This window comes from Engystomops pustulosus, chromosome 2 (genome assembly GCF_040894005.1).
Source record: "Engystomops pustulosus chromosome 2, aEngPut4.maternal, whole genome shotgun sequence".
Taxonomy (NCBI): Eukaryota; Metazoa; Chordata; class Amphibia; order Anura; family Leptodactylidae; genus Engystomops; species Engystomops pustulosus.
This window is the reverse complement of record NC_092412.1, coordinates 160,585,696-160,613,169: the sequence shown is the minus strand read 5'-3', so window position 1 is coordinate 160,613,169 and position 27,474 is coordinate 160,585,696. Positions and strand designations below refer to the sequence as shown.

Below are 27,474 nucleotides of genomic sequence, written 5' to 3'. Positions count from 1 at the left end.
GATTTGCCTTGATACAGTGTTTCTATGTTGAAAAAATAGGCAGCAGTGACATCGATTACAGACTGACTTCTGACTGGATCACAGGTATGGCTATCACAGCTGAGCGGGTGCAGTCACCTGAGGACAGGTATCTGTGCAGTGGGCCACGAGGCTCCACCATAGGTCTATTCACGCTGTACATGAACTATAGTAACCTTCCCGGCATACACCTTACGTCACCTCAGCCGGTGTGTACAGACCGCGCAGCGCTCGACCACATGCCACACATTGCAGCAGCTGAGCGCTGACAGCGCCCCCTCCGATCCCGCCCTTACTCTCCTCCACTCATAGAGAGACTCGCTCCCCGGCCTCGCACCATGCGTCAGGGTACCGCCCCCTTGGCTTCCTATTGGTCACTGGAGCACAAACGGCGCCGGATAGTTCGCCGGTTCCCTGGGCGGGGCTGGGAGATAAACGCACTGAGGTAACCTCGATCACACCACTCTTGTGCTGGGACTGGCAGGCGTAGGGGGCGGGGCCTGCTGTCAGAGGGGCCGGCCGAGAGTGGGATAACCTGTGCTGCTGTCTCCAGCATCCTCGATTTACTTCATTCATTGGCCGCTGTGTTGCTGCAGGAGACGTTCGTGTGATTACGCCGGTGAGTGTCTGATGAATGGGAGGAAATGATGCTATGATGCAGTGCCGCGCTCAGAGGGACCACATCCTTTACTCTGTGTGTAGTTTACGTGCTGTAGTGACGTCACACTGATGTATAGGCCTAGCGACATCTCTACCTGTACACACAAGCACATGGTGCCTACCTCTCCGCTATCGCCATTTATGGCAGGTCTAGCATCACTTATTCTCCCATGTGAACACAGGGACCCCTCCTCCTCTCAAGCAGAACCTGTTAAGTGACTCAGGTCACATGACTAAATGATGCAGGGACAGGTTTCTGAAACTTTTAAAAGATGAATGGTCTTGTCCAACACAACCAATAACAGCACCAGGGGCGTAACTACAGTGGTGGCTACCATAGCAACCGCTATGGGGCCCACAGTGTCAGGGGGCCCCACCACCCGACCTGACACACTAAAGAGTGGAGAATGCGCATCATTATATCCATATTATGCTGCACTGTGTACATCATAATATGTATATAACATATATGTGATGTATATATGCTGCATCTGTGATGTGTATATGCTGCATGGCGTCTGCATATACTGTATGTGTGTATATATATTGTGTGTTTGTATATGTCACTGTATGTGTGTGCATTTGCTCTATATGAGCATATGTGCATAAGTGTATAAATGTGTGATTGTAACTTGCATGTGTGAGTATACATATATGTAAAATTTTTTAGTGGGAAGGGGGGCCCCATGCCGAAGCCTGCTATGGGGCCCTGCCACTCCTAGTTACGCCACTGAACAGCACTCCTGTGACTTCAGATGCTTCTCTCCATAAATGAAAGTTGTGTTCTGATTGGCTGCTCTAAGGAATCGTCTGAGGATAAGTGTGTCTCATACTTATTGTGACACACGATAGTGACTGGTCCAAGGACCTAACCCTGATTAATATTGGTTCCATTTACTCCTACTTTTTATTAATTTAAGGCTCCCTGTAGATGAACATGAGACTAGGGCAGTCTTTTCTACATCATGTACAGTGAAGTTTTTTTTACTGTACTCAGTTTTAGGTTACTATGCATAGGCAACCAGAGCTGCTGGAAAGTTTATTTTTTTTTCAAATATTTCACTTCACCCTCTGGTGATCAGCTGTTCCAACCCGACATAAACACAGAGGTGGGATTACTGTATAATGACCTTAAGGCCAGGGTAATGACCAATCTTAAAATCTCACCCACTCTCCCTATGGCCAGGGGGACTAGACAGGGCTGCCCACTATCTCCCCTCCTCCTCGCACTTGCCATTGAACCCCTCGCTGTGGCGATCCGTCACTCCAATGGCAATAAAGGCATCACTAGAGGTACTATTATCGAAAAGGTATCCCTTTATGCTGATGATACACTGGTACACCTTGGGGATTTGGGCCCCTCTCTGGAATCCCTTCTGTCCCTGATAGAACGCTATGGGGGGGTCTCGGGTCTTCGGGTTAACTGGGACAAATCGGCCCTCTTTCCATTATCAGATGCAGGGGTACATTCCCTCCCCATCCCAGTCCAGCTGGTGTCCACTTTTAAATATCTAGGAGCCCAGGTATCATGTAAGGTTCAGGCATATACGGTAAGGTTAAACATTACACCCCTGATTACTGCGACGGAATCTCGCTTAAAAGCCTGCTCCACTCTCCCCTTGTCCCTGTACGGGCGTATTAACATATTCAAAATGATCTTCCTCCCAAAATTTCTATACCTTTTCCACGCTTGTCCTGTACTGCTTCCTAAGAGCCTGTTTAAACGCATAGACGTCATTCTTAGGTCCTCCTACTGGCAGGGTGCCATCCCGCGCTTCAGTCTAGCGCTGCTTCAAGCTCCCAAGTCTAGGGGTGGACCTGCTGCCCCTGATCTGTATCTTTTATTACCTGGCTTCCCAGCTAGTATATGCCCAGTGGTGGATAGATATAGACATGGGTAATGCAGCTACTGCACTGCCTGGAGCCCTGGTAGGTTCCTACGACGCCCTTACAAACCTGCTGTACAGGTATAAGTCCCCATCTGATACCCCACTTCCCCAATGTACGGTAGCGGTGTGCTGGCGTAGGGCACAAACCCTGGTAGAACAGAGCAGCTCTCCCCCTCTCTCGCCTAGGACTCCATTGTGGCTCAATCCATGGCTCTCCCACTTCCTCTCCCTCCCAGGCTGGACAATGTGGGGGGCGGCTGGGGTGAAATTTGGAGGTCAGCTCATATTCTTGGATGCAAAACTACTCAGCTTTAACGAGATAAGGGAGAGACATACTGTTCCCGATACGGCTAGCTTCCACTACACGCAACTGCGACATGCATTCAAAGCCCAATTCGGCTCCTTTAGCCTGACAGTGAAATTTTCCAAACTAGAGACTCTGATGAGTACCCCGGACCTCCCTAAGCCACTCACTCAGTGCTATGCTCTTCTACAAGAACAAAAATCCAGACCATTTGATAGAGTGTGTGTGCGTCTGTGTGTGTGCGTCTGTGTGTGTGCGTCTGTGTGTGTGCGTCTGTGTGTGTGCGTCTGCCTGTGTGTGCGTCTGCCTGTGTGTGCGTCTGCCTGTGTGTGCGTGTGTGTGTGTGTCTGTGTGTCTAAACAAGACGTCTGGCTACATTATCCTGCTACCATTTATTGTGTCATAACCCTCAGTTAATTTTGGGTTGTTGTAAGACCTTGATTGTTACCATTGGATGTTATTTAATAACCCTGTATTGTAGGGAAGAAAATATGTAACAGACAATCTTGTTCTTTGGTTCTTTTTTTTTTTTTGTTATTGTGCGAAATTTTTAAAATTGCAAAAATAAATACTTTAAAAAAAATAAATAAACACAGAGGTGGTAGCAGCTGCCTGGGACATGAAGCCACCTTCTACAGTGGATGTGTGTTGAAATATCTCAGTAGCCACTAGCAGATTTAGTATTTCTGCCCCCTGCCGCTTGGTGATTTTTTGGGGGAGTAAATCAGCCTCTAAATGCGTCTATGACGCGTGTAGAGGCGTTATCGCGACCTCTGCAAGAGGCATTTTGGTTGCATTTTGAAACACTATCCAAAGGCTCTACCTGCGATCGCATGTTGAGGTAAGCATTTCCTTTGCGTTTAGTTAACCTGTTGGAAACAATGTTACGAAAATATGTTATCATGAGTGTATTCCATTGGATTGCGTTTCCATTGTGTGAATGTTGCCTAAGGTACCACAAATCCTTATCACAGAGAATTTGTAAACTTTTTATCATGTGGTATCGGGGGCATTTTAACCCCTTCCCGACGCACGCCGTACTAGTACAGCGCGCGCCGGGTCCCGGTGCATGGAGAGGGCTCGCGGGCCGAGCCCTCTCCATAGCCGGTAAGTCTTTGCTGCATATTGCAGCAAAGGCTTACCGGTAACACCCGCGATCGGTGCTAGCACCGATCGCGGGTGTTCTCACCTCGATCGCCGCCGGCAATTCTGCCGGCGGCTTCAAAGAGATGGCGCCGCATGGGCGCCGCCATCTTGTTGTGGATCGCTGCTCCCCGATGACGTCACCCCCCTTTCCCTAGAACTGATATAAAAATAAATAAACAGTAAAGATCATAAACACATTAGGTATCGCCACGTCCGAAAATGCCCGATCTATCAAAATATGATAATGTTTTTTCACTACGTTTAACCCCGTAACGGAAAATAGCGTCCAAAGTCGAAAATGGCATTTTTTTGCCATTTTGAAAAATATAAAAAAATTAATAAAAAGTGATCAAAAGGTCGCACAGTCCCAAAAATTATAGTAATGAAAACGCCATCAAAATTCGCAAAAAATGACACTATCCACAGCTCCGTACACCAAAGTATGAAAAAGTTATTGGCCCCAGAAGATGGCAAAATAAAAAAAAAATATTTTGTACAGGAGGTTTTAATTTTTTTAAATGTATGAAAACATTATAAAACTTATACAAATTTGGTATCCACATGATCGTACCGACCCAAAGAATAAAGTAGACATGTCATTTGGGACGCAGAGTGAAAGCTGTAAAATCCAAGCCCACAAGAAAACGTCACAAATGTGGTTTTTCACCATTTTCACTGCATTTGGAATTTTTTTCCCGCTTCCCAGTACACGCCATAGAATATTAAATACCGTCACTATGAAGTGCAATTTGTTACGCAGAAAATAAGCCATAACACAGCTCTTTATGTGGAAAAATAAAAAAGTTATAGATTTTTGAAGTTGGTGAGTGAAAAATGGAAGTGAAAAAACTAAAAAAGGCCAAGTCGTTAAGGGGTTAACCCATTGCCACTGATGGGCTTCAGAAAGTGCTCATGTGAGTGTCTGTGTCTGAACAAGTGTTGGTATAAAAGGGGGGGGGGGGAGGGGCCGATTCAGAGGCACTGCAGGGAGCCAACAGGAGAAACTACCGTATTCATGAGAATAATCTTCCCTGTCCTACCCTAAGGCAGAAAATTAACGGTTGAATCCAGGGGCAACCAAAATTATCTACACCAGGACTGATAGACAGGAATTTATATCTGTGAAATGCAGTGAGCATGTTATTTTATTATCCTGCATATATTTAAGAATCTTGTTTTCTTGGAATACTCCTTTAACCCCTATTTTGTTTCTGTTTTTTACTCCCCTCATTCAAAAAGCTATAGTTTTATTCATTTTTTGGTTATCTGCTGGACAAAATGTACTTTTTAGTGGCACCATTACCGTATATACTCAAGTATAAGCCGACCCGAGTATAAGACGAGACCCCTAATTTTACCACAAAATACTGGGAAAACCCATTGACTCGAGTATAAGCCGAGGGTGGGAAATGCATTGGTCACAGCCTCCCCAGTATATAGCCAGCCAGCCCCTGCCACAGTGTATATAGCCAGCCAGCCCCTGCCACAGTGTATATAGCCAGCCAGCCCCTGCCACAGTGTATATAGCCAGCCAGCCCCTGCCCCAGTGTATATAGCCTGCCAGCCCCTGCCCCAGTGTATATAGCCTGCCAGCCCCTGCCCCAGTGTATATAGCCTGCCGCCACTGCCGGACAGATCGCACAGAAGATATACAGGGGTCGCCGGAAAGGTGAGTTTAGATATATTTATTTTTTTGACTCAAGTATAAGCCGAGTTTGGGTTTTTCAGCACATTTTTTGTGCTGAAAAACTAGGCTTCTACTCGAGTATAGAAGGTAAATATTTCGTGCAATGTACTGGAATGCTGAAAAAAAAAATCCAAGTTCTGTGAAATTAAAAAAAACAAAAAACACATTTGCATATTTTTGTGGGCTCTGATTTTACAGCTTTCTTCATATGATTCAAATGACACTTCCCATTTATTCTTTGGGTCGTTATGATCACAGGAATAGCAAATTTATTTAGGTTTTAGTAGATTTTAAAAAATTGCCATGTTGATAAATTCGGAGGCAAATATTTTTTTCACACTTGGTGTACAGACTGTAAGGTGTTATTTTTTTCAGAACATGCTGGTGTTTCAATTTATATCAATTTGGGACCTATTTGACAGTTTGATATTTAATTACGGATGGAAAAATGGCAAAAAAGTGGCTAATCGGATTTGGACACTATTTTCTGTTATGGTGTTTACGGCTGGGAATAATCTGTATTTAATATTTCGATTGGTCATTTTGGAACGTGTCAATGCCTAACAAGTGTGTGTGATTTTTTTTTTCTCTTTATCTATGTGTTATATAGAAAGGGGGTGATTTTAAACTTGCATACCATTTCGGACCCCCTAGGGTACTTTGACCATGTTGGGTCTGACCACTCATACCAGGGGGTAACTAGGAGAGGCAGGGCACCATAGCAGGCTTCTGAATGGACCCCCTTCCCAATTATATATATATATGTATGTATATATATTTGTGTACTGACTGAAATATTTGTTGGACAGTGACACAATTTTGGCGAGTTGGGCTCTGCATGCCACCACATTGGATTTGAAATGAAACCTCTACAACAGAATTCAAGTGCAGATTGTAACGTTTAATTTGAAGGGTTGAACAAAAATATCTGATAGAAAATGTAGGAATTGTACACATTTCTTTACAAACACTCCACATTTTAGGAGCTCAAAAGTAATTGGACAAACATAACCCAAACAAAATATTTTTATTTTCAATATTTTGTTGCAAATCCTTTGGAGGCAATCACTGTCTTAAGTCTGGAACCCATGGACATCACCAAACGCTGGGTTTGCCAGGCCTTTACAGCCGCAGCCTTCAGGTCTTGCTTGTTTGTGGGTCTTTCCGTCTTAAGTCTGGATTTGAGCAAGTGAAATGCATGCTCAATTGGGTTAAGATCTGGTGATTGACTTGGCCATTGCAGAATGTTCCACTTTTTTGCACTCATGAACTCCTGGGTAGCTTTGGCTGTATGCTTGGGGTCATTGTCCATCTGTACTATGAAGCGCCGTCCGATCAACTTTGCAGCATTTGGCTGAATCTGGGCTGAAAGTATATCCTGGTACACTTCAGAATTCATCCGGCTACTCTTGTCAGCTGTTATGTCATCAATAAACACAAGTGACCCAGTGCCATTGAAAGCCATGCATGCCCATGCCATCACGTTGCCTCCCATCATTCTGGTACAGGTTGATCTTTGTCTCATCTGTCCATAGAATACTTTTCCAGAACTGAGCTGGCTACTTGAGGTGTTTTTCAGCAAATTTAACTCTGGCCTGTCTATTTTTGGAATTGATGAATGGTTTGCATCTAGATGTGAACCCTTTGTATTTACTTTCATGGAATCTTCTCTTTACTGTTGACTTAGGGACAGATTCACCTACTGTTGTCTGGTCACAGCAACAGCTTCCAAATGCAAAACCACACACCTGGAATCAACCCCAGACCTTTTAACTAGTTCATTGATTACAGGTTAACGAGGGAGACGCCTTCAGAGTTAATTGCAGCCCTTAGAGTCCATTGTCCAATTACTTTTGGTCCCTTGAAAAAGAGGAGGCTATGCATTACAGAGATATGATTCCTAAACCCTTTCTCCGATTTGTTGTGGAAACTCTCATATTGCAGCTGGGAGTGTGCACTTTCAGCCCATATTATATATATATATATATATTTGTATTTCTGAACATGTTTTTGTAAACAGCTAAAATAACAAAACTTGTGTCACTGTCCAAATATTTCTGGCCCTAACTGCACATACCATACAGTTCATCACTCATGCTCACACACATATAGAGCATATATACAAAGTGCCATAAACAAAGGTACAGAATATATACACACAATACACCTTATACACGTACAGCAACATCACAGATATACAGAAATATACAGCATATATACATCACATATGTTATGTACATATTATACTGTACAATGTGTAGCATATTATTTATATAATGGTGCACTTGCTCCATTCTTTAGTGTGTCAGGTTGACTCATGGGGGGCCCCCCTGACACCTCGGGCCCCTTAGCAGCTGCTATGGCTGTTACCACTGTAGTTACGCCCCTGACTCTGTTTATTTCAATTCTACTATATTGCAGTATATAGTTATTTTACTGCTGATTGGCAGGCCATTAGAGATCAGTATCTGTGGCAGACCTATGAGTCTCTATGAGACTGTAGGCTGCCATGGCAATAGATCGGCGCCCTTCAAGGACGTAATGGGGGGTGCCTATCCACCATCCAAGGTGGCGGCACTTAACAGGTTAGTTAACTGCCGAGATGAGTGCCAGCACCGACCGTTGCAGCTAGAAGCAGGTGTCAGCTTTGTGCAAAAAATCCAAACAGAACCAATAAAATCCTTTAAAAAGGAAAAAATCCTCTACACAAAACCTGAGGGAGGGTTAGGGCATATTTCATATGTGTAGTTCCTCCTTCATGCTTTGGCTGTGTTATACAGCTGACACTGGCTATGTATGGAGAGAGCTCAGCCCATGATCTCTCTCCATACACCCCCCACAGCATTACAATGCGTTAGTACGTTGTGATACATAAAGGGACTATTGAACTTTAATAGCTGCCTTGCAAATCTGCTCATTAAAGGCAGCAGCTCTTTTTGCTCATGATGCAGAAAATTCTGTTGTAGAGTGGACCATTATCTGGTAACAAGATGAAATGGTAATTTTTAAGCATTGTGCTACTGGTGCTTTGCCTGCCCCTGCTCTTCTATTTTTGCCCTGGACTTCAATAAACAGGTTGTTTTCATGTCCAAGTAATGGAATTTTCTTTTTGAGGAATTCTGCCAGAAAGAGTGCAGTGTAATAGACTGTTGACTGTGGAATGTTGATGCTACCTTTGACAGCAACTCTGGATAGTTAGAATAATCGAATCTTCCAAGGCAATGTAAGTAAGGTGGTTTACAGGAGAATGCCTGAATTTCTACTAATCTCTTTGCAGATGTGATTGCCAGGAGAAAAGTGCCTAAGGAAAGCATTCAAAATGCTAACAGTGGTTAGTCTCAAGGGCGATCTCTGAAGTGGAAGTATGGACATATTCTTCCCTATGCCTTCAATAACCTCTTTATTCTCTCATTTTCTTTATCCCGGTATCCAATACACTAAGTGCTGCCACCTGAACTAAAGTACTAGTTTTTAGTCCTTTGTACAACAATTTAGGAGGAAGTCAAAAATATCAGCTATGGACGGAAAGGAGGTAGATTTTTTTCCAGTTATTCTAAAAACCTTAGTTTGTTTTTTTAGGTCACTTTCTTTCTGCTTTAAAACAGAATTGTGATCAGATTCAGACCTTTCAACATCCCCCCCCCCCTGTTGACATCTGCAGAAAAAGAGGGGACCAAGATCTTATTGTCCAGAATGTAACTACCGTATTTTTCGGCCTATAAGGCGCACCAAAAATCCATTAATTTTCTCAGAAATCATAGGTGCGCCTTATAGGCCAGTGCGCCTTATATGTGAACTTATACAGAAATGTACTACAGACAAGATGTACTGTACATTTACCAGTGTTTAATAGCTACATCCTGCACCTTCCCACACTGTACACAGGGTCCCTAGCTCCTGAAGTGCCCTGGCACCACAACTAACATTGTGCCCATCCTGCCCTACCCTAGCACGGGGAGACCGGAGCTGCCATAGTGCCGACCACGTGGCAATCATCATCAGTAAGAAATCCCCCATACCTGACAGCCCTGTAACAGGGGAAAGAGAAGGAGCCACAGGGAACCCCACAGGAATAACACCCTGGCTGAGGAGGGAAGGAGAAGGGGCAGAGGGAGACCGCTTAACCCCTGCTGCATCACCCTGCATTAACCCCCAGCAGCCCATACCTCTGAGATCGGAGCTCTCTGACACGCTGAAGACAAGTTTCCTGGGAAGTGTAGCTGCTAGAACTGTGCACAGGTCTGCCACCTGCTGGTCATTTTTAGGTACTGCATTTGATCCTGCGCCTTATACTCCAGTGCGCCTTATATATGAACCTAGATGTCTTAGCAGGCATTTATTAGAGGTGCGCCTTATAGTCCGGTGCGCCTTATAGGCCGAAAAATACGGTACTAGAAACAGAGAAGTCTTTGCCTATATTTTTTTTAGATCATTCTCTTGAACAGTGCAAAAAGAGGTAACCTGTAAAGAAGATCTTGCTCCTGCTGCCATGGACCGTACATTTACTCCCTGAGGATGGCCCTCAACCTTTTCTGCTGTCATCTCTTGCAATAACATTTTTTTTAGGTCTTCATGGAGCACCTCTCAAGTTTTTTTATTTTTGATAAACCACCCTGTGGGAGATTTGGCCCAGTAGAGACCGTGGTAGCGGGGTGCTGTGATGCAGTTCAAGACAGTGACACCAAAGTACAGTCCAAAACAGGTCTCGCCTGCGTTTATTGTAGCAGCAAAATAAAACAGCCTTTACATTCAGGCATTAAACAAACAAAATCCTACCCGTCAGGGTGCTAACTATACAGGTGTTCACTAACTCACCACTAACCAAATCACTTGGCTGCTCCAGGCACAGAGGTCAGGGCTGTGTGCTCTCCAGCCAACTTCCAGAGAGAGACAACACTCTGAGCTCTGCTGAGCGGTTTAAAAAAAAAAAAGGCTGATTGGGCTGCTCCCATCACCTGTGTCCAAGGTGCTGGACACCCAACCTCAGCACTAAGGCCTTGCATAATAGCAAAACCTAGGGGAAACATACCGCCCATCCACCGTTAACCCCTTCAGTGTCTCACATACCCTCCCCCTCTGTTTGACCCTGTGGGGGCGAACACTTTTGGCCATCAGACAGTGGGTACGGGATAGGGCATCGGCATTCCCATGCAGCTTTCCTGCTCGATGTTCTACCGTGAATTTGAAATTCTGCAGCATTAGGAACCACCTTGTGACCCTGGCGTTCCTCTCTTTGGCCTGACTCATCCAGGTGAGGGGAGAGTGATCGGTCACTAGTGTAAACTGTCGCCCTATCAAGTAATACCTCAGGGATTCCAGAGCCCATTTTATCGCCAAGCACTCCCTCTCAACTATGCTATAGTTCTTCTCAGGGGGTGTGAGCTTGCGGCTCAGGAATGTCACGGGATGTTCCTCACCCTCCACTACTTGGGACAGTACAGCCCCTAAGCCCACGTCAGAAGCGTCAGTCTGCACAATAAAGGTCTTGGTGAAGTCAGGGGTGATCAGTACCGGTCCCTCGCACAAAACCGTCTTAAGTCGCTGAAACGCCCCCTCAGCCTCTTCACTCCACTTTACCATCACCGCCCTGCTACCCTTGGTCAGGTCAGTCAGGGGTGCCGCTATGGTAGCAAAATCGGGGATAAATCGGCGATAATAGCCCACTATGCCTAGGAAAGCCCTCACTTGCTTCTTGCTCATAGGTCGTGGCCACTGCTGGATCGCCTCCACTTTATTTACTTGGGGTTTGATGACACCTCGCCCAATACGGTACCCCAGGTAACGGGCCTCTTCCAGACCCAGAGCACATTTTTGGGGGTTCGCTGTCAACCCTGCTGCCCTCAGGGAGTCTACCACTGCTTGCACCTTGGCCAGGTGACTCTCCCAATCGTTACTATAGACTATGATGTCATCCAGATAGGCCGAGGCATATCTCCGGTGAGGTTTAAGCACGAGATCCATTAACCTCTGGAATGTGGCGGGAGCCCCATGTAGCCCAAAGGGGAGTACCACGTACTGAAAAAGCCCATCAGGGGTAACAAAAGCGGTCTTCTCTTTGGCCCTGTCAGTAAGGGGTACCTGCCAATACCCTTTCGTCAGGTCAAGGGTGGAGAAGAACCTAGCATGTCCAAGTCGTTCTATCAACTCGTCAACCCTGGGCATGGGATAAGAATCAAATTTGGACACCTCGTTCAACTTCCTAAAGTCATTGCAGAACCGTAGGGAACCATCAGGTTTGGGAATCAACACAATAGGACTCGACCAGTCACTTTTAGACTCCTCGATAACCCCCAGGTCTAACATCTGCCTGACTTCTTCGGATATGGCTTTCCGGCGCGCTTCCGGGACCCGGTAGGGTTTTTGGTGTACCCGGATGTGGGGTTCGGTTACGATGTCATGCTTGATGACTGAAGTACGTCCCGGTAACTTAGAGAACACATCCACATTTCGGAGCACAAACTCCTTCGCTTCCTGAATCTGGGCCCTGGAGAGGGACTCCGGGATCTGTACTTCAGGCACCTTGGCATCGGGTACACCTACCTTCGGTGTCACCTTCTTGGGGACAGACTCTTTTTCTACTCCCACGGCTATCAGGGACTCTCTTTCCCTCCATGGCTTTAGGAGGTTCACGTGGTATATCTGTTCGGGTTTCCTCCTCCCCGGCTGAGATACCTTGTAGTTAACCTCCCCCACTTTCTCCATGACCTCATATGGTCCTTGCCATTTTGCCAAGAACTTGCTCTCAACGGTGGGCACCAGAACTAGCACTCTGTCGCCTGGGTTAAAGGTCCTGAGTCTGGCTGACCTATTGTAGACCCTAGACTGGGCCTCTTGTGCCCTTGTCATGTGCTCCTTTACAAGGGGCATTACCGCCGCTATGCGGTCCTGCATAAGGGAGACGTGTTCTATCACACTACGGTGGGGGGTCCTCTCCTGTTCCCAGGTCTCCTTGGCTATATCCAAAAGCCCACGTGGGGAACGGCCATATAACAGCTCAAAGGGTGAGAAACCCGTGGAGGACTGGGGAACTTCACGTATGGCAAACATCAAATAGGGCAACAAACAATCCCAGTCCTTCCCATCCTTGCTGACCACCCTCTTTAGCATCCCCTTCAAGGTCTTGTTAAACCTCTCGACTAGGCCATCTGTCTGAGGATGATACACAGAGGTGCGGAGCTGTTTAACCTGCAGTAACTTACACATCTCCTTCATTACCCTAGACATGAATGGTGTACCCTGGTCAGTCAAGATTTCCTTGGGGAGGCCTGTGCGTGAGAATACCTGGAACAGCTCCCTAGCAATATTTTTGGAGGAGGTGTTCCTTAATGGAATTGCCTCGGGATACCGCGTAGCGTAGTCCAGGATAACCAGGATGTATTGGTGCCCCCTTGAGGATTTGACTATCGGGCCAACCAGATCCATTGCAATCCGCTCAAATGGCACCTCTATGATTGGTAGCGGGACCAAAGGACTCCTGAAGTGGGACACCGGGGCAGTAAGTTGACACTCAGGGCAGGAGCTACAATACCGGTTTACCTCCTCCCACACCCCGGGCCAGAAAAATCTCTGCAGGATCCTCTCCCGGGTCTTCTCAGCACCTAAGTGCCCTCCCAGCACATGTTTGTGTGCCAACTCTAGCACCAGCCTACGGTGAGATTGGGGTACTACAAGTTGCTCAACCTCCTCACCCCGTATCTGGTCGACCCTGTATAACAGCTCCCCAACAATCACCATTCGGGGGTATATTTTGTCAGCCCCTGGTATTTGGAGTACCCCATTTATCACCTTAACATTCTCCCGTGCTTTAAACAAGGTAGGGTCCTGTAGCTGTGCAGCCCCAAAATTCTCACGGGAAAACTCAAGGTCCGGCATGTCGGCCACCTCCTCGTGGCCCTCGACCTCACCAGCTAGGACCTCTAGGGGAGAGAATTCATCACATGGGGTCACCCCTACTGCTGGTGTGGGTACATCGGCCTCAAAGGGTTCAGGGGCCAAGGCCGGACATACCTGACGTCCATTATCTGCAACAGCACCTGAGGTGGGTCTTCGTCTCCAGAGGTCCCAAAACACCGGTAAGTCTCTGCCGATAATAGCCTCATGAAACAGGGTCCCCACCACCCCCACTTCATGGGTAATAGTACCACAAGGTGTATGTAGGTTGATGACAGCAGTGGGATATTCGCGAGTGTCCCCATGTATACACAACACTCCCACTTTACGCCCACTGTACAGTCCAGGATCAACCAAAGTTCCCCGCACCAGGGTAACCAGACTCCCTGAGTCTAGCAAGGCTTCCACCGTGTGACCACCGATTGTGACCATACACACTTGGGGTTCTGCATCCGTGACTGACTCGGCAGCCAGAACCGGCCGGGCAAACAGTGACATTCGCCGGGTCTGGTTGCAGTCCATTGGCTCCACTGACAGGGGACAGTTGGCAGCAATATGGCCCATTTCATGGCATCGCCAGCACTGGATACGGCTATGACCTCGGTCACGAGCCTCACTGGGTTTCTGTGTATCCAAGCCCCCCAGTGTACCCCGTCCCAACCTGACCTGTTTCCCTTTTTCTGCAGTAGCAGTCCTACCAGATGGTTTAATGGCCTTGTCACTGGCACTGCTTCGTGTGGGAGGGATAAGTAGAAGATCCTCCGTAGCCCGATATCTCTCTACTAGGGACACGAGTTCCTCAGCATTTGTGGGACCGGCCTGTCCAACCCACCGCTGGAGCAGAGAGGGCAGAGAACGGGTGAACTTGTCAAGAACCACTCTCTCGACCATCTGTGCTGGGGTGCAGTCATCGGGTTGTAGCCACTTCCGGACAAGATGGATCAGGTCATGCATTTGGGAGCGCGGGGGTAGTTTTTCAGAGTATGCCCACTGGTGGACCCGGCTGGAACGAACTTGAACGGTGACCCCAAGACGAGCCAGAATCTCCGCCTTTAGCTGGGGGTACTCACGGGCCTCCGTTTCACTCAGGTCGTAGTAGGCCTTCTGCGATTCGCCGGTCAGGAACGGTGCCAGGACATCTGCCCACTGCTCAGCTGGTAACTCCTCTCGCTCAGCTACTCGCTCGAACACAGTGAGATAAGCCTCCACGTCGTCGGTCGCCGTCATCTTTTGTAAAGCCTTCTGCACTGCAGCCCGTGCGGAGCACTGGACAACCGGGTACCCTTGCAAACCAGTATGGGACCCCTCAGTAGTCGTCGCTTGCGGTGCTGCCATAACGCCAGAAAACTTTTCCATCATCAGCTGGAACATGGCTCGGGACTCTGCCTGCTGTTGCTGTAGCATGGCTCGGGACTCTGCCTGCTGCTGCTGGAGCATGGCTTGCTGCATCTGTCGATTAGCCTGGGACTCTTCCTGCTGCTGCTGCCGATAAGCTCTGGCCTCCTCCTGCTGCTGGCGGGATCTCTCCTCCTGCTGCTGGAGCATGGCTTTAATAAAGTCCTCCATCTTGGCTTTATCCTGCAATTTGCCTGCTGCTTTCACCCAGGCCATGCAATGTTGCAGGATGTAGCGAGCCTTTCAGGTGTGTGTCTTTTTGAACTGCCCGCAATCCGAAGCACCATATGTGGGAGATTTGGCCCAGTAGAGACCGTGGTAGCGGGGTGCTGTGATGCAGTTCAAGACAGTGACACCAAAGTACAGTCCAAAACAGGTCTCGCCTGCGTTTATTGTAGCAACAAAATAAAACAGCCTTTACATTCAGGCATTAAACAAACAAAATCCTACCCGTCAGGGTGCTAACTATACAGGTGTTCACTAACTCACCACTAACCAAATCACTTGGCTGCTCCAGGCACAGAGGTCAGGGCTGTGTGCTCTCCAGCCAACTTCCAGAGAGAGACAACACTCTGAGCTCTGCTGAGCGGTTTAAAAAAAAAAGGCTGATTGGGCTGCTCCCATCACCTGTGTCCAAGGTGCTGGACACCCAACCTCAGCACTAAGGCCTTGCATAATAGCAAAACCTAGGGGAAACATACCGCCCATCCACCGTTAACCCCTTCAGTGTCTCACAACCCATTAATCATTTTTGTTTTGGCTGGAACTCTCTCTGACTCTTTTGTGTCACTCTCCCAAGTTCTTCTCAGCTGTGTTTTTAGATTTTTATTGTCCATTGGTTCAGTAAACAATCCTGCATCTTCAAATGGAAGCAAATCCTTCTTTAATATGCCTGCAAGCAATGTGTCTCCTTTTGGAACTTTATTCCAGAGACGTTATTCCAATTGATATTTCATTTTGAATGCACCCATGATAGATTCTGGATCCTTCCACATTTCACATTTTTGTGGATTGGAAAGACTCTCCCTTTCTCTCAAGCCCTTATAGAAATATAATAATAATTCTTTATTTTATATAGTGCCTACAGATTACGCAGCGCTGCACAAAGGATGTCAAATTATGGTCTTGTACAGGTCCTCTAAATTCATAGTAAATACTCTCAGGATTACCTATGTGTCTTCAATAAGACATTAAGAGTTTGCCCTGCCAACTATTCCAGGTCTTCTCTTTCAAAGCATTTCCTCCTCATGAGGCTAGTTGGGGTCCAAAGGGGTACTGTTTCTGAATAATGGCTTTATCTGTGGCAACTCTTAACATTTTCCTATTGGCACATTGGACAAAAGATGTTGATAGGGAAGGAGACTTGTGCATTATCTATTCCAGAGCGATTGAAGCAGGAAGGGGGACAGAGCAGAAAGGAACAGAAGTTAGACGCTTGCGATCGGTGGCCACTTCCTCCCTCCCTGGCTTCTAAGAGAGAGTGTAGCCAGTATTCCTGGCTGGGACTAAACATCCTCTGGAGCTGCTGAAACATCGTTACTTGGCCCCCCGCAATGGCATCCAGCTTCAGAATTATAATTCCTTTATTTGTATAGCACACACAGATTACGCAGCGCTGCAAACAGCTTGCCAGATCAGTCCCTGTCTGCAATGAGGCTCACAATCTAATCAACCTACCAGTATGTTTTGGATTGTGGGAGGAAACTGGAGGAAGAAATCCAGAAGTACATTGCGATGGCGGCACAGTGACATGCCGGTTGAGCATACAGAAGACACATTCTCAGAAGTGTTCCTTTGGAGGCGTGTCGGTTGCGGTCTGTGGATTGGCCGGCAGAAAGGCGATAAGTTGAAATCCTCCGTCTGTGCTCCCTGCTGTTTCAACAAGCTGGTGTAACGCTGTGTGTCCTGTGCATTGTGGTTGCGGACAACTTGCCTTCGTCCCCCATTATTGTGATCTCTATGATTGTAACCCCTCCTGGGGGCTTTTTATGTTTCTAAATATTGATATACACTGATTTATGATAAGTTTTTCTCCTGATACTAGGAAGAAACCGTCAAATAAAGACAAATCTTTATGTGCGGGATGTCTAACTAAAACTTTACAAGAAGATAAAAACTCTTTACTTAATGATCTGAGAATTTCTATGAGAGAAGAATTACTGTCTTCCTTAATGATGTTTTCTTAATTCAGAGACCCTGAACCGGAACCCAAAAGACTGAGGTTAGCGGATAAAAATTCAGCGAGTCCTTCTTATTCTTGGAAGGATTCACTTGATGGTGACTCTTCTGTTCCTGAGGAATGCTGCACTTAAAAGTTTCTCTTCTCTAATAACGAGTTGGACAATCTTTTGAAAGGCAATGATGAAGACTTTAAACATAGAAGAAAAGGAGATGGAAGCATGGGATAAGACTCCTAAAGTAGATATTGAAATTTCTCAAATTTTATAACCTTCCCTTTGAGGATGCACCACCACTGACAGATTCTATGGACAGGAAAGCAGAAAACCTGCTCAGAAAACTTTGGGAATCGGCCATGTGTAATTTAAAATCCAACATAGACACCTCAGTAGCCTGGACCGTGTTTTATTGGCTTGGGGAGTTAGACGAATATCTGAAATCTGAAACTAATAAAGGTTCGTTGTTACAAATCATTACTCTGCTTCGTTTTGCTTCGCAATGGGGTGGGGGTGGGGTGGGGGGAGATGTTAGGTCTAACTCCAATTTATGCTGCATCCCCTTTACAGGAAAAAACTTATTTGGAGCCGAACTAGACCATCTCCTAGAGAGAGCAGCTGACAAGAAAAAGGATTTCCATAAGTTAAGAAAACCTCTAGGAATCCTTCCTTTCGAAACGCCAAAAGTCCACGGGACCAATTCAGGAGCAGGGGTAAACAAGGCCTCTGGTCCTTTAATAAAAATGATCGAGGCAGGGACTTCCTGTTCTCAAATATACCTTGGCAAAACAAGAAACAATGGCTCCCGAGTGTGGCGAGGGGAGGGGGGGGTGGACGTCTGCTAATGCTCTATCCTCAAAAGAGATCCATCACAAAGAACCCATGGAACCTCAGTATAATAGAAACAGGATACAAGATAGAATTTTGTTCCTCCCCTCATCAAAATTTCCCAACAACCTTCCAGGAAGATGAATCTCCTTCTATGGAAAGAAGTCCAGGATCTGGTGTCAATGAATGTAAGTGTTCCAGTTCCTCTTGTCTTGTGAAAAAGAGGAGAGTAGTGGGACCTTTAATCTAATTGTCAATCTCAACGGCTAAACAAGAACGTGACCTACAGGCGTTTCAAGATAAGGTCAATCAACTGTACAATTCCATTGACACTACTAGGGGCACATAGCTGGATATAAAGGACTCTTACTATCACGTCCAAATCCACGGTCTGGTCCAAAAGTACCTGGGATTTTATCCACTCAGGGCCGTCTACTACACTTTCAGTTCAGGGCACTACACTGGGTGCTGAGAGTAAGCACTCGTATCTGGATTTCAGGAAAAACATTTCTCCAGAAGCTCTCTGAACTGGTGTACCAAAGAAACAAGCCTAACGACGGTATGTTGTGGAATGAGTCTCCATGGGTAACAATCTCAGCCATTCGGGTTGGGGAGCGGTCAGAAATCTGCAGGGGGCTTGGTCTCCCTGGCTGAAGAAGTGGTCCTCGAATTTAGAGAACTCACAGCAGTGAGTTTCACTCTCCCCTAAAATCAAGAAACATAAAAATCCTATCAGACAACATGACAACAGTTTTTTTTTTTTTCATCTAAGATGCGTGGGAGGTATGACGTCTATGGATCTCATGAAAGTGATACCAAAAAATGTTCTCATGGGCAGAAAACCACTTGGATTCCTTGTCAGCAGTCTTCCTCAGAGGTTCAGACAACCAGGTGGCAGTCTTCTTGAGCAGACTCCATCCAAACGAATGGTCCCTGAACATGGCCACTTTTCATCTTCTAACCCAAAAGTGGGGTTACCCATCAGTCGACTTATTTGCATCAAGAAAGAATGCTCAGGTAGGAAGGTTCTACTCCATATCTCACAGGGACAACCTAGTAGCCCTGGATGCTCTAAGTCAACCCTGGGACAAGGAACTGGCTTATGCCTTTCCTCTGCTACCATTAATACCCAAAGTACTTCAAAAGATCCAGCAAAGCAGGGCCCAGGTGATTCTGTTTGCCCCTGCTTGGTGCAAGAAATATTGGTTCCAAATCATTTTCAGAAATTGAGAAATTTTCAGAAGTCTCAGGTCCTGTCTGTCTACCAGTCTTCTACATCAGGATCCAGATTTTTTTCTAAAATCATCTGCCTGGCTCCTGAAAGCCATTCTTTGGCTGCCTCCCGGAAAGAAATTTCTCTCCTATACTGGCAAAATCCCACCACACTCCAGAAACCCGAACATGGCAAAGATTCTCTATTTTCTCCAGGATGGTTGTCACCGGTGCCCCCGCGATCCATGTCTTGGATCGTGGGCACACCCGTGCCCCTCTCTGTGGCGCTACCCCCCGGCACCAGCACCGCGTCAGCACCGCGTCAGCACTCGAGGATTTAAAGGGCCAGCGCACTGCTGATTGGTGCTGGCACTCCCGGGTTTCCTTAAAGGCCGGCTGTTCCCAGTATTCCCTGCCGGATCTTCAAGGCAATTATTGTGAAGTAAAAGCACCTCTGAGTTGCTACGTTCCAGTTCCTGCTCCTCTGTTCTGGTCCGTTGCTGTGTTCCTGTTCCCGTGTTCCTGCTGTGAGTTCCAGTGTTTGTTCCAGCTCTGTTCTCTCGCTGTCACCCCGGGCTCAGATTGTGTTCTGCATTTCTACTTTGGCTGCCACCGCGGACTAGTCGCACCTGTAGAACAACATGGTGGCACTCCGCTCTGGTGACCAGGTGCCACTTAGACTCCGGTCCCAGGTGTCGGCTAGTACCATCTCCGGCGGTGGTCCAGAGGGTAAGATAGTAAGATCCGGCCATGGACCCCACCCAGGTGCCGCTTCCGATGCTGGCTGATAGTTCCAGGGTTGTCGCCCAGCAGTCTTTACAGATTGCTTCACATGGAGAACTACTGGGTCAAGTCACCGTTGCACTACAACAGCTGATTTCCTCTGTGCACCAGCTTCTGGCTCCAGCGACCATTCCTGCAACCGCTCCCGTTACTCCGACTTATATACCAAGAGCAGGATCTAGGCTCAGACTCTTTATGCCTGTAGTATGATGGCGATCGCAAGTCATGCAGGGGCTGCACATAGAACTGATGCTATCCCAGTTTGTCACCGAACGCTCTAAGGTGGCCTTCATCGTCAGTCTACTTTCCGGGAAGGTCCTGGCCTGGGCTACACCTCTATGGGACAGAGGCGATCCAATCACGGCCACCCATACTGCATTCCTGGCTGAATTCTGCTCCGTGTTTGAAGAACCCGCACGAGCCTTCTCATCTGAAACAGTGCTGCTGGACCTTTGCCAAGAAGACTCAACCATGGGCGATTATGCTGTCAAGTTCCGTAATGTGGCTTCTGAGGTCTCCTGGAACGATGCTGCCCTGGTTGCTACTTTCAAAAAGGGATTGTCAAGGACTCATTGGCTTCTCGTGACCTGCCATCTACTCTGAGTGGATCGGATAGATGTGCGGTTCATGGAGCATGCTGGGGAATTGCATCACAAGCAACCACAGACTCTCTTTCAAAGCTACCTTGTTTTGCTCTAGTCTCCCAAAGGCCACTCTAGCCTCCAGACGCACAGTCAGAAGTGGAGCCTAGGCAAGTCGACAGAGCCCGTCTCTCCATCAAGGAACATTCCAGACGTTGTCAGGAGAACCTCTGCTTGTACTGTGCCAGTATCAAGCACTTCATTGGGGCTTGTCCTGTCCCACCACGTCCAGAAGATGCCAGCACCTAGGGCTCCTGGGAATAACATCCCTATGTGTGAATTCAGCTTCTCCATGCCTGACGGTTCCTGTGCTCCTCAGTGTCGGTACCAGCGCTTCTGTGCAAGTCTCAACATTCTTGGACTTCTGCGGGAAACTTTGTGGATGCCGCTCTTGTCTCCTGGCATCACATGGAACCACCCGGTGATTCCTTTTAAGCAAACCTTTGTCATATCTTCAGTCAGCGGACAGCTTCTCTCCGGTCCGGTACTGCACTGAGCCTATCGGTCTTCAAGTTGGAGATCACAAAGTTCACAAAGCTGTCATTCTAGGTGCTGCCACGCTCCACTTCACCAGTCCTCCAGGGCCTCTTATGGCTGAAACATCATGCTCCGGTCCTCAACTGAAAGACGGATGAGATCCTGCATTGGGGTCCAGATTGCCACTCGCGCTGCATGGTGTTACCTCCATCTATCCTGACGTCTTCGGATGTTATGGGAGAAGGGCCAGTCGGCATATCATCTCTCCTGTACAACCTGCTCTCCAGAAGAGGTTTCTTGGGAGGCCGAAGAAGAGGAGGAGGCCAAAAGGGGGGGGGGGGAGTACTGTCACGTGTGCCCCCTCTCCATGGCACTGCCCCTGACCCCAGCACCCAACTCACCTCTACGCGCTCCTGCTATTTTCCGGCCAGGTCCGCGCGCACGTCCCTTCTCCCTAGGGTGCACGTTCGCCGGGACTTGAGGATTTAAAGGGCCAGTGCACCGCTAATCGGTGCTGGCACTACCGGGTTTCCTCATAGGCTGTTCCTAGGATTCCCTGCTGGATCTTCAAGCTATTCTTGAGAAGTGAAAGCCCCTCTATGTTCCTGCGTTCCAGTTCCTGCTCCTGTGTCCCCTTTCCTGTGTTTAGGTCCGTTACTGTCACCATGTTCCAGTCTGTTCCTGCGTTCTTGTTCAGTGTTCCTGCTCCCGTGTTCCTTCTGTGAGTTGCAGTGTTCCTTCCAGCGCTGTTCTCCCGCTGTCACCTTGGGCTCGGTCTGTGTTCTGAATTTCTACCTTGGCTTGCACCGCGGACTAGCCACACCTGTGGAACGACCTGGTGGCACCCTGCTGCAGCAAGACCATCCCGCTTTGCGGCGGACTCTGGTTAAGAACAGGTGCCAGTCCGGTCCCAGGTGTCAGCTAGTAACATCTCCTGCGGTGGTCCAGAGGGTCCACAGACCCAGGACCCTGATAATGGTTATTCCAAGGCTCTGGAACTTAGCACCTTAAAAGTTAAGATTTCTGCCCTGTCAGCATGTTTTGATTATCCTTTGGCAGAACATAAATGGATAAAGAGATGTATCAGAGTTTTATCTCTAGGCTTTGGCCAACCCTGAGATGTGACATTCCGAAGTGGGATTTATCCTTGGTCCTAGACTGCTTAACAAAGCATCCATTAGAACCCCTGATTAATGGGATGTGCTTGGTATTTTATGCATGGCTTTTCCATTTTCATTAGACAGAATTTTTTTTCATCATGTTCTGAAAACCATAGAATTCACAGGGGTATCATTTTTTTTCATGATTGTGTATGTATGGATGTGTGTGTGGTATTCTGTTGTTGATACTTATTATTATTATTATTTTTTTTTTTTTTCGTCTGACTATACAACCTCAGGTTCTCTTATTACTAATAAAATCCACAAAGTGAACTCAAAGAAATCACACCAAGACAAAGAATGGTATAATATCTCAGTCTCTGTGGAGAAGTGATGCCATGCAAGGCTAGGCTGATGTGAGATGCCTTATTTGTATCACAAAGGATTATTCATAACTTTCAGTTGGGCTGGACCTGGGATTGTTTAGTTAAAGATAAATAATGTCCATAGTTCAAAAGAAAAGTCCATGCGACAAGTGTGTTTTGAAGGAAATCCTTACACCTGTGAGCATTTGGTGATCCTCCCCGTCCTCTTTAAAGTGCAAAAGGATACACCCTCTGGTTGCAGGTTTTTGTAGACAATGCAAAAGATTCAAACGATCCAGCACTTTTTTTGAAAAACATTTCTTGCTTCTCTATTAAATCATCATATAAAATCGATCAGCACATAGTGGTATCCACAAACAGCTATTTTCAGCCATGATGAAGAGTTTGTTTTTTTTTACTCGAAATGTGTAGCTGTTTGTGGATACCACTATGTGCTGATCGATTTTATATGATGATTTAATAAAGAAGCAAGAATTTTTTCATAAAAAAAAGTGCTGGATCGTTTGAATCTTTTTCATTCTCCATAGATCATTGGTTAGTATATTATCACAGAAAGAAAAGATGTCTCGCTCCCTGGGCTGATTTACGATGCTTCCCACTCCAGGGAAACTCGCATTCTTTTGCTGCACAGCAGTGTCTTATCACACTGTTATTAATCTTCATCCACAGTGGAGCATCCTCTTAGTTTCAGCATTTAGCAAGCATATAAAAATAAAAGCATTTTCATAAATTATACAGCAATACTTCACACTAGCAAACTTTTCCTGTAGGAGCAAATTCTTTCTTGATCCTTTTTCCTTTACTATATTTCTATTTTATGAAACTTGTATGTATACTGGCATATATTTCATGCCTCAGGGATTTATGCATTTTGACTTTGAATATTTGCCCTTATCTTCCTTCTGTGATTTAGTCTCTTTATTTGGTACACTATTGTGTCTGCATATTAAATGTAAATGCAGGCTTTTTCTGAACAGAGAACTCCATTATTTGACAGTTCTTTCATTATGTGTGATCATGTTATACAGTTTTTTTTTTTTTTAATGTATGGTTATTATTTTTCTAGGAAGCCAATCTTTATACCAACAATGGAAGAAACTACACCTAACCTAAAAACACTGGATTTGAATCACCATTCCCGCTTTATTATTGGGTCTGTATCAGAGGACAACTCTGAGGATGAAATCAGCTCCATAGTTAAAGTGGACTTACTACAAGACAAGGACCGATCATCTTCTCCAGCTTCTGTATCCTCAGACACCCTTTCTGACATGGGGTTATCAAGCTTTCAAGAAAACCTTGCATTGCAGATGCGGTATGCTTACTTTATACCAATATGTTTCGGTAATGTGCACACTAGTAGCGAATACCATAGGTCAGTGATGGCTAACCTATGGCACGGGTGCCAGAGGTGGCACTCAGAGCCCTTTCTGTGGGCACTCAGGCCATCACCAGAGATGACTCCAGGCATCTTCCTGCAGTCCCAGACAGCCCAGGACTTGCTGTGCACATAGCTATTTTAAAGTGACAGGACTACCTGGGACTATTTTCTGCTTTATTGGTGTCCTCTGGGTGATGGTATCAATGGAAACTGACAGAGAAGGGAGTATAAATCACAAATTAAATTTATGTGTTGGCACTTTGCGATAAATAAGCGGGTCTTTGTTGTAGTTTGGGCACTCGGCCTCTAAAAGGTTCGCCATAACTGCCATAGGTGCTCTCCAGCTTTTAAAAAAAAAGTAGTTTTTAAAAAGTGAAAGTAGTTTTCCAGGTAAATATAAATCTATTAAATCACGCTTAGCACTGACAGTGCAAATAAAATACTCACACGTTACAGTTAAAACTGCGTCACAATTTTGGGTTGGTTTTAGGTGGTATTACTTATTTTAACAAGTGAAAGATCTTAAATCAACAGGAGAATGAAATTTGTGGAACAGCTTTCTCCTTCAAAATCCAATTCACCCATTTAGTTCATTTCTTTTACCTGTGAAATTGACAAAACTGCACCTAAAACCACCTAAAAGATGATTGCGATGCACTTTTAACTGAAATGTGTGACTGCACCCTTACTCTAACTAATTTCCCCTCCACTAATGATGCCTCACTTACATAGAATCATTAACTTCACCTGTATCAGAGTCTTTATTGCACCAATATAGATGAGCTGAAATCCGCAGCACCAAGTAGCAGGTGTGTGATGAGTAAAGAGGGGGAGGGAGGTAAAATTGAAGAGACTTTGGCCAATCCTCGCTTAACTTGTAGGAGCAAGAGTGCAGAAAGAAGATGATGGCAGGCTCTGTATGAAGAGGAGCCTGTATACAGGCAGTCCTTGGTTTACATACAAGATAGGTGCCTTAGGTTTGTACTTTAGTTGAATTTGTATGCAAGTCAGAACTGTATATTTTATAATTGTAACTACAGATAAAATTTATTTTTGTTTCTAATTGGATTTTCACATTTTTTTTTACTGTAATGGGACCAAGGATAATCAATGAAACTTCATTACAGACACTTTACAGCTGATCAATGCAGTCCGGGACTATAGTAAAGCATTCAGAGGTTACTGTGGGCAGAGGGGTCCGCCTGTAAGTCGGGTGCCCTTAAGTAGGGGACCGCCTGTATACCTCAATTCCTGTTTCCTGTTCGATGTGAGCAAATTCCTCCTCCGTATCTCACTCTCTCTCCACAGTCCCCTCTTGCTGCTTTTCCCTAAGCAGGATAGTTTTATATACGATGCAAATACTCTGTACCACGCATAACTATGATGCCCAGACTCCAGCATAGTTTTCTTTGAAAAATGATTAGTGCACAGTCCATGTTAGTGAGCCCTACAGATCTCTCTTTACAATAGAAATGGTTTAGGGATTATAATTACATTCTCAATGTTCCCTCCCGTGGTCCAGATCTCTCAAGAGGCTTTGCTTCTTAGTAGAGCTAGAAAGTGAGACTATAGTGACTACTGCTGGCCAGCTCCTCTCCCTGGCGATCCATGCACATAGTGGCGAGCCGTGTCGAAAAGCCTCAAAACAGGAACAGATGGGGCTTTACATGCTTGCTCCACCAAAAAACTATTGGAGGTGGCATATAATATCTCCCCCTGTATGTGGAATCAACAGCCAGAGGCCTCCGCCAAACATGTGTATGAGCCCATAGCAATACATGGAGATATGTGCTAGCCAATAAAACAGCAAGCACACATTGCCAAACAGTCATGTGCATGAGGCCAAATCCAGATAAATATGTATGTAGAATAACAAATTTAAACTTGGTGCTGATTTCTTTTGGAAACTGAATGCATCTGTCATCTGCTCCCATGTGTATCTACCCTGAGGCCATGTTCATTTGAAGTGCCTTTCGAAATGCATTGTGGGGAGGAATAACTTTTGATCGTATATATACTTTTACACCTAAATGCATGCGTTAAGGAATGAACACCACAAGTTCTTGTTGCAGAATGCAAAAGCTTAAGGTGTAAAGGCAAATATAATTGGGATTAACTACACTAAAAAAAATATACAAGCCTGGACAACCCCTTTAATTATGGAGTGCGCAGTGTATGTTATGGGCAGTAGCTTCGGCTAGGGGGGCTAGGTTTGGTTGGGGTTGGGTTAGCTTCCCGTTGTTTGCGTTCACACACTGGGCTTTAATTGCATTTAGGAGCACATTTCAAGAACAGTGGGGAAAAGTGTCTCAGAATTTCATTTACATTTACACTTAAAAGCTTGAGATCAGAAGAAAGGACCATATGAGAGATTTATCACTGCTTCTATGCCAGTTTTCAGCACAATGCACATAAAACAAATAGACCTACAATCTCCACAGGGCATTTGACATTGCAAGATGCAATAAGTGCAACAATAAAGCCATTCTTAAAGGGACAAATCCTATTTAGAAAGTAGTGGACCTATAACAAAACGGTAATAGGCATGTGCCATACATAGAAAGGACACAGTAATATTGTACAACCATCCACTCAAACAACTAACAATACCGAAAGAGGAAGGAAAATGAGCACCAATGGTAATAGTAGAACCACAATTTTATTAGGTATGATTAAAAGAATAACATATAACAAGACAAGGCATATGTGGGTGCTGAGCAGCAGGAAGCGTTCAGTGAGCTATGAGATTATAGATGTATAATAAGCAAAGTGCCAAAGAACACAGAACTGAACATACAATAAAGGAGTATTATTGCATCACAAGTATTAGTGGTACACAGACAGCCATAAAGCTACTTTCAGGACTTTGTCAAGGGGTGGTGCCAGAAAGGTGTGAACAGATTAAAAACTGGAGCTGACCAATAGGGATTAAGAACGCACCTGTACAAGATAAGGAGATGAAAAGACGTAGGAGGTGGTGAGATGTATGGCACATGTCCGGAGGCTTGTGCGCCAGAACGAGGACTGGGGGCGGGATAAACCCCCTCATCCGGAGCAGTCATGTGATCCGGACGATGTGATGGCCGGCCACCCGCCCACGCAGGCGCACAGCGGCCCCCGGTCATGCGCACAACCACCTGTAGAAGTGGCGCCATCTTAGGAATGGGCATAAGGTGATATACATTGGCGATGTGTAACAGACAACGATAATGAGTTAAATGGGCCATGGACGAGACTATATACAAGGAGAAATGTATATGCTAGCCATATAAAAAAGGGTAAAGTGCAAATGTGCATAAAAAAATTAATTACAATACATGTGTGTAAAAACACAAGAGGTGCAATGCAAATACAAAGTGCAAAACAAGCGTGAAAAATACAGGTAAGTCGATATATTGCACAGAAAAAGAAAATGCTAATCCACTAAAAAATAATATATATCTATACGATGGCTAAAAATGGCCACATTAGAATACAAAATAACAAGTGTGGACATCTGCATG

At 45.8% G+C, this 27,474-nt stretch overlaps 1 protein-coding gene across 3 annotated transcripts in view; it reads left to right on the top strand.

Annotated features, from left to right (window-relative positions):
- The first annotated feature begins 368 nt into the window (after positions 1-368).
- Positions 369-27,474, top strand: part of ACACA (acetyl-CoA carboxylase alpha) — a 377,264-nt gene continuing 350,158 nt past the window's right edge. For 2 of the 3 annotated variants that reach the window (XM_072137153.1, XM_072137152.1), the window contains exons 1-2: positions 369-463; positions 23,657-23,905. In XM_072137153.1, coding sequence (XP_071993254.1) covers positions 23,679-23,905 — 227 coding nt within the window. In that variant the 5' untranslated portion in view covers positions 369-463; positions 23,657-23,678. The other variant, XM_072137154.1, reaches the window with a different exon arrangement.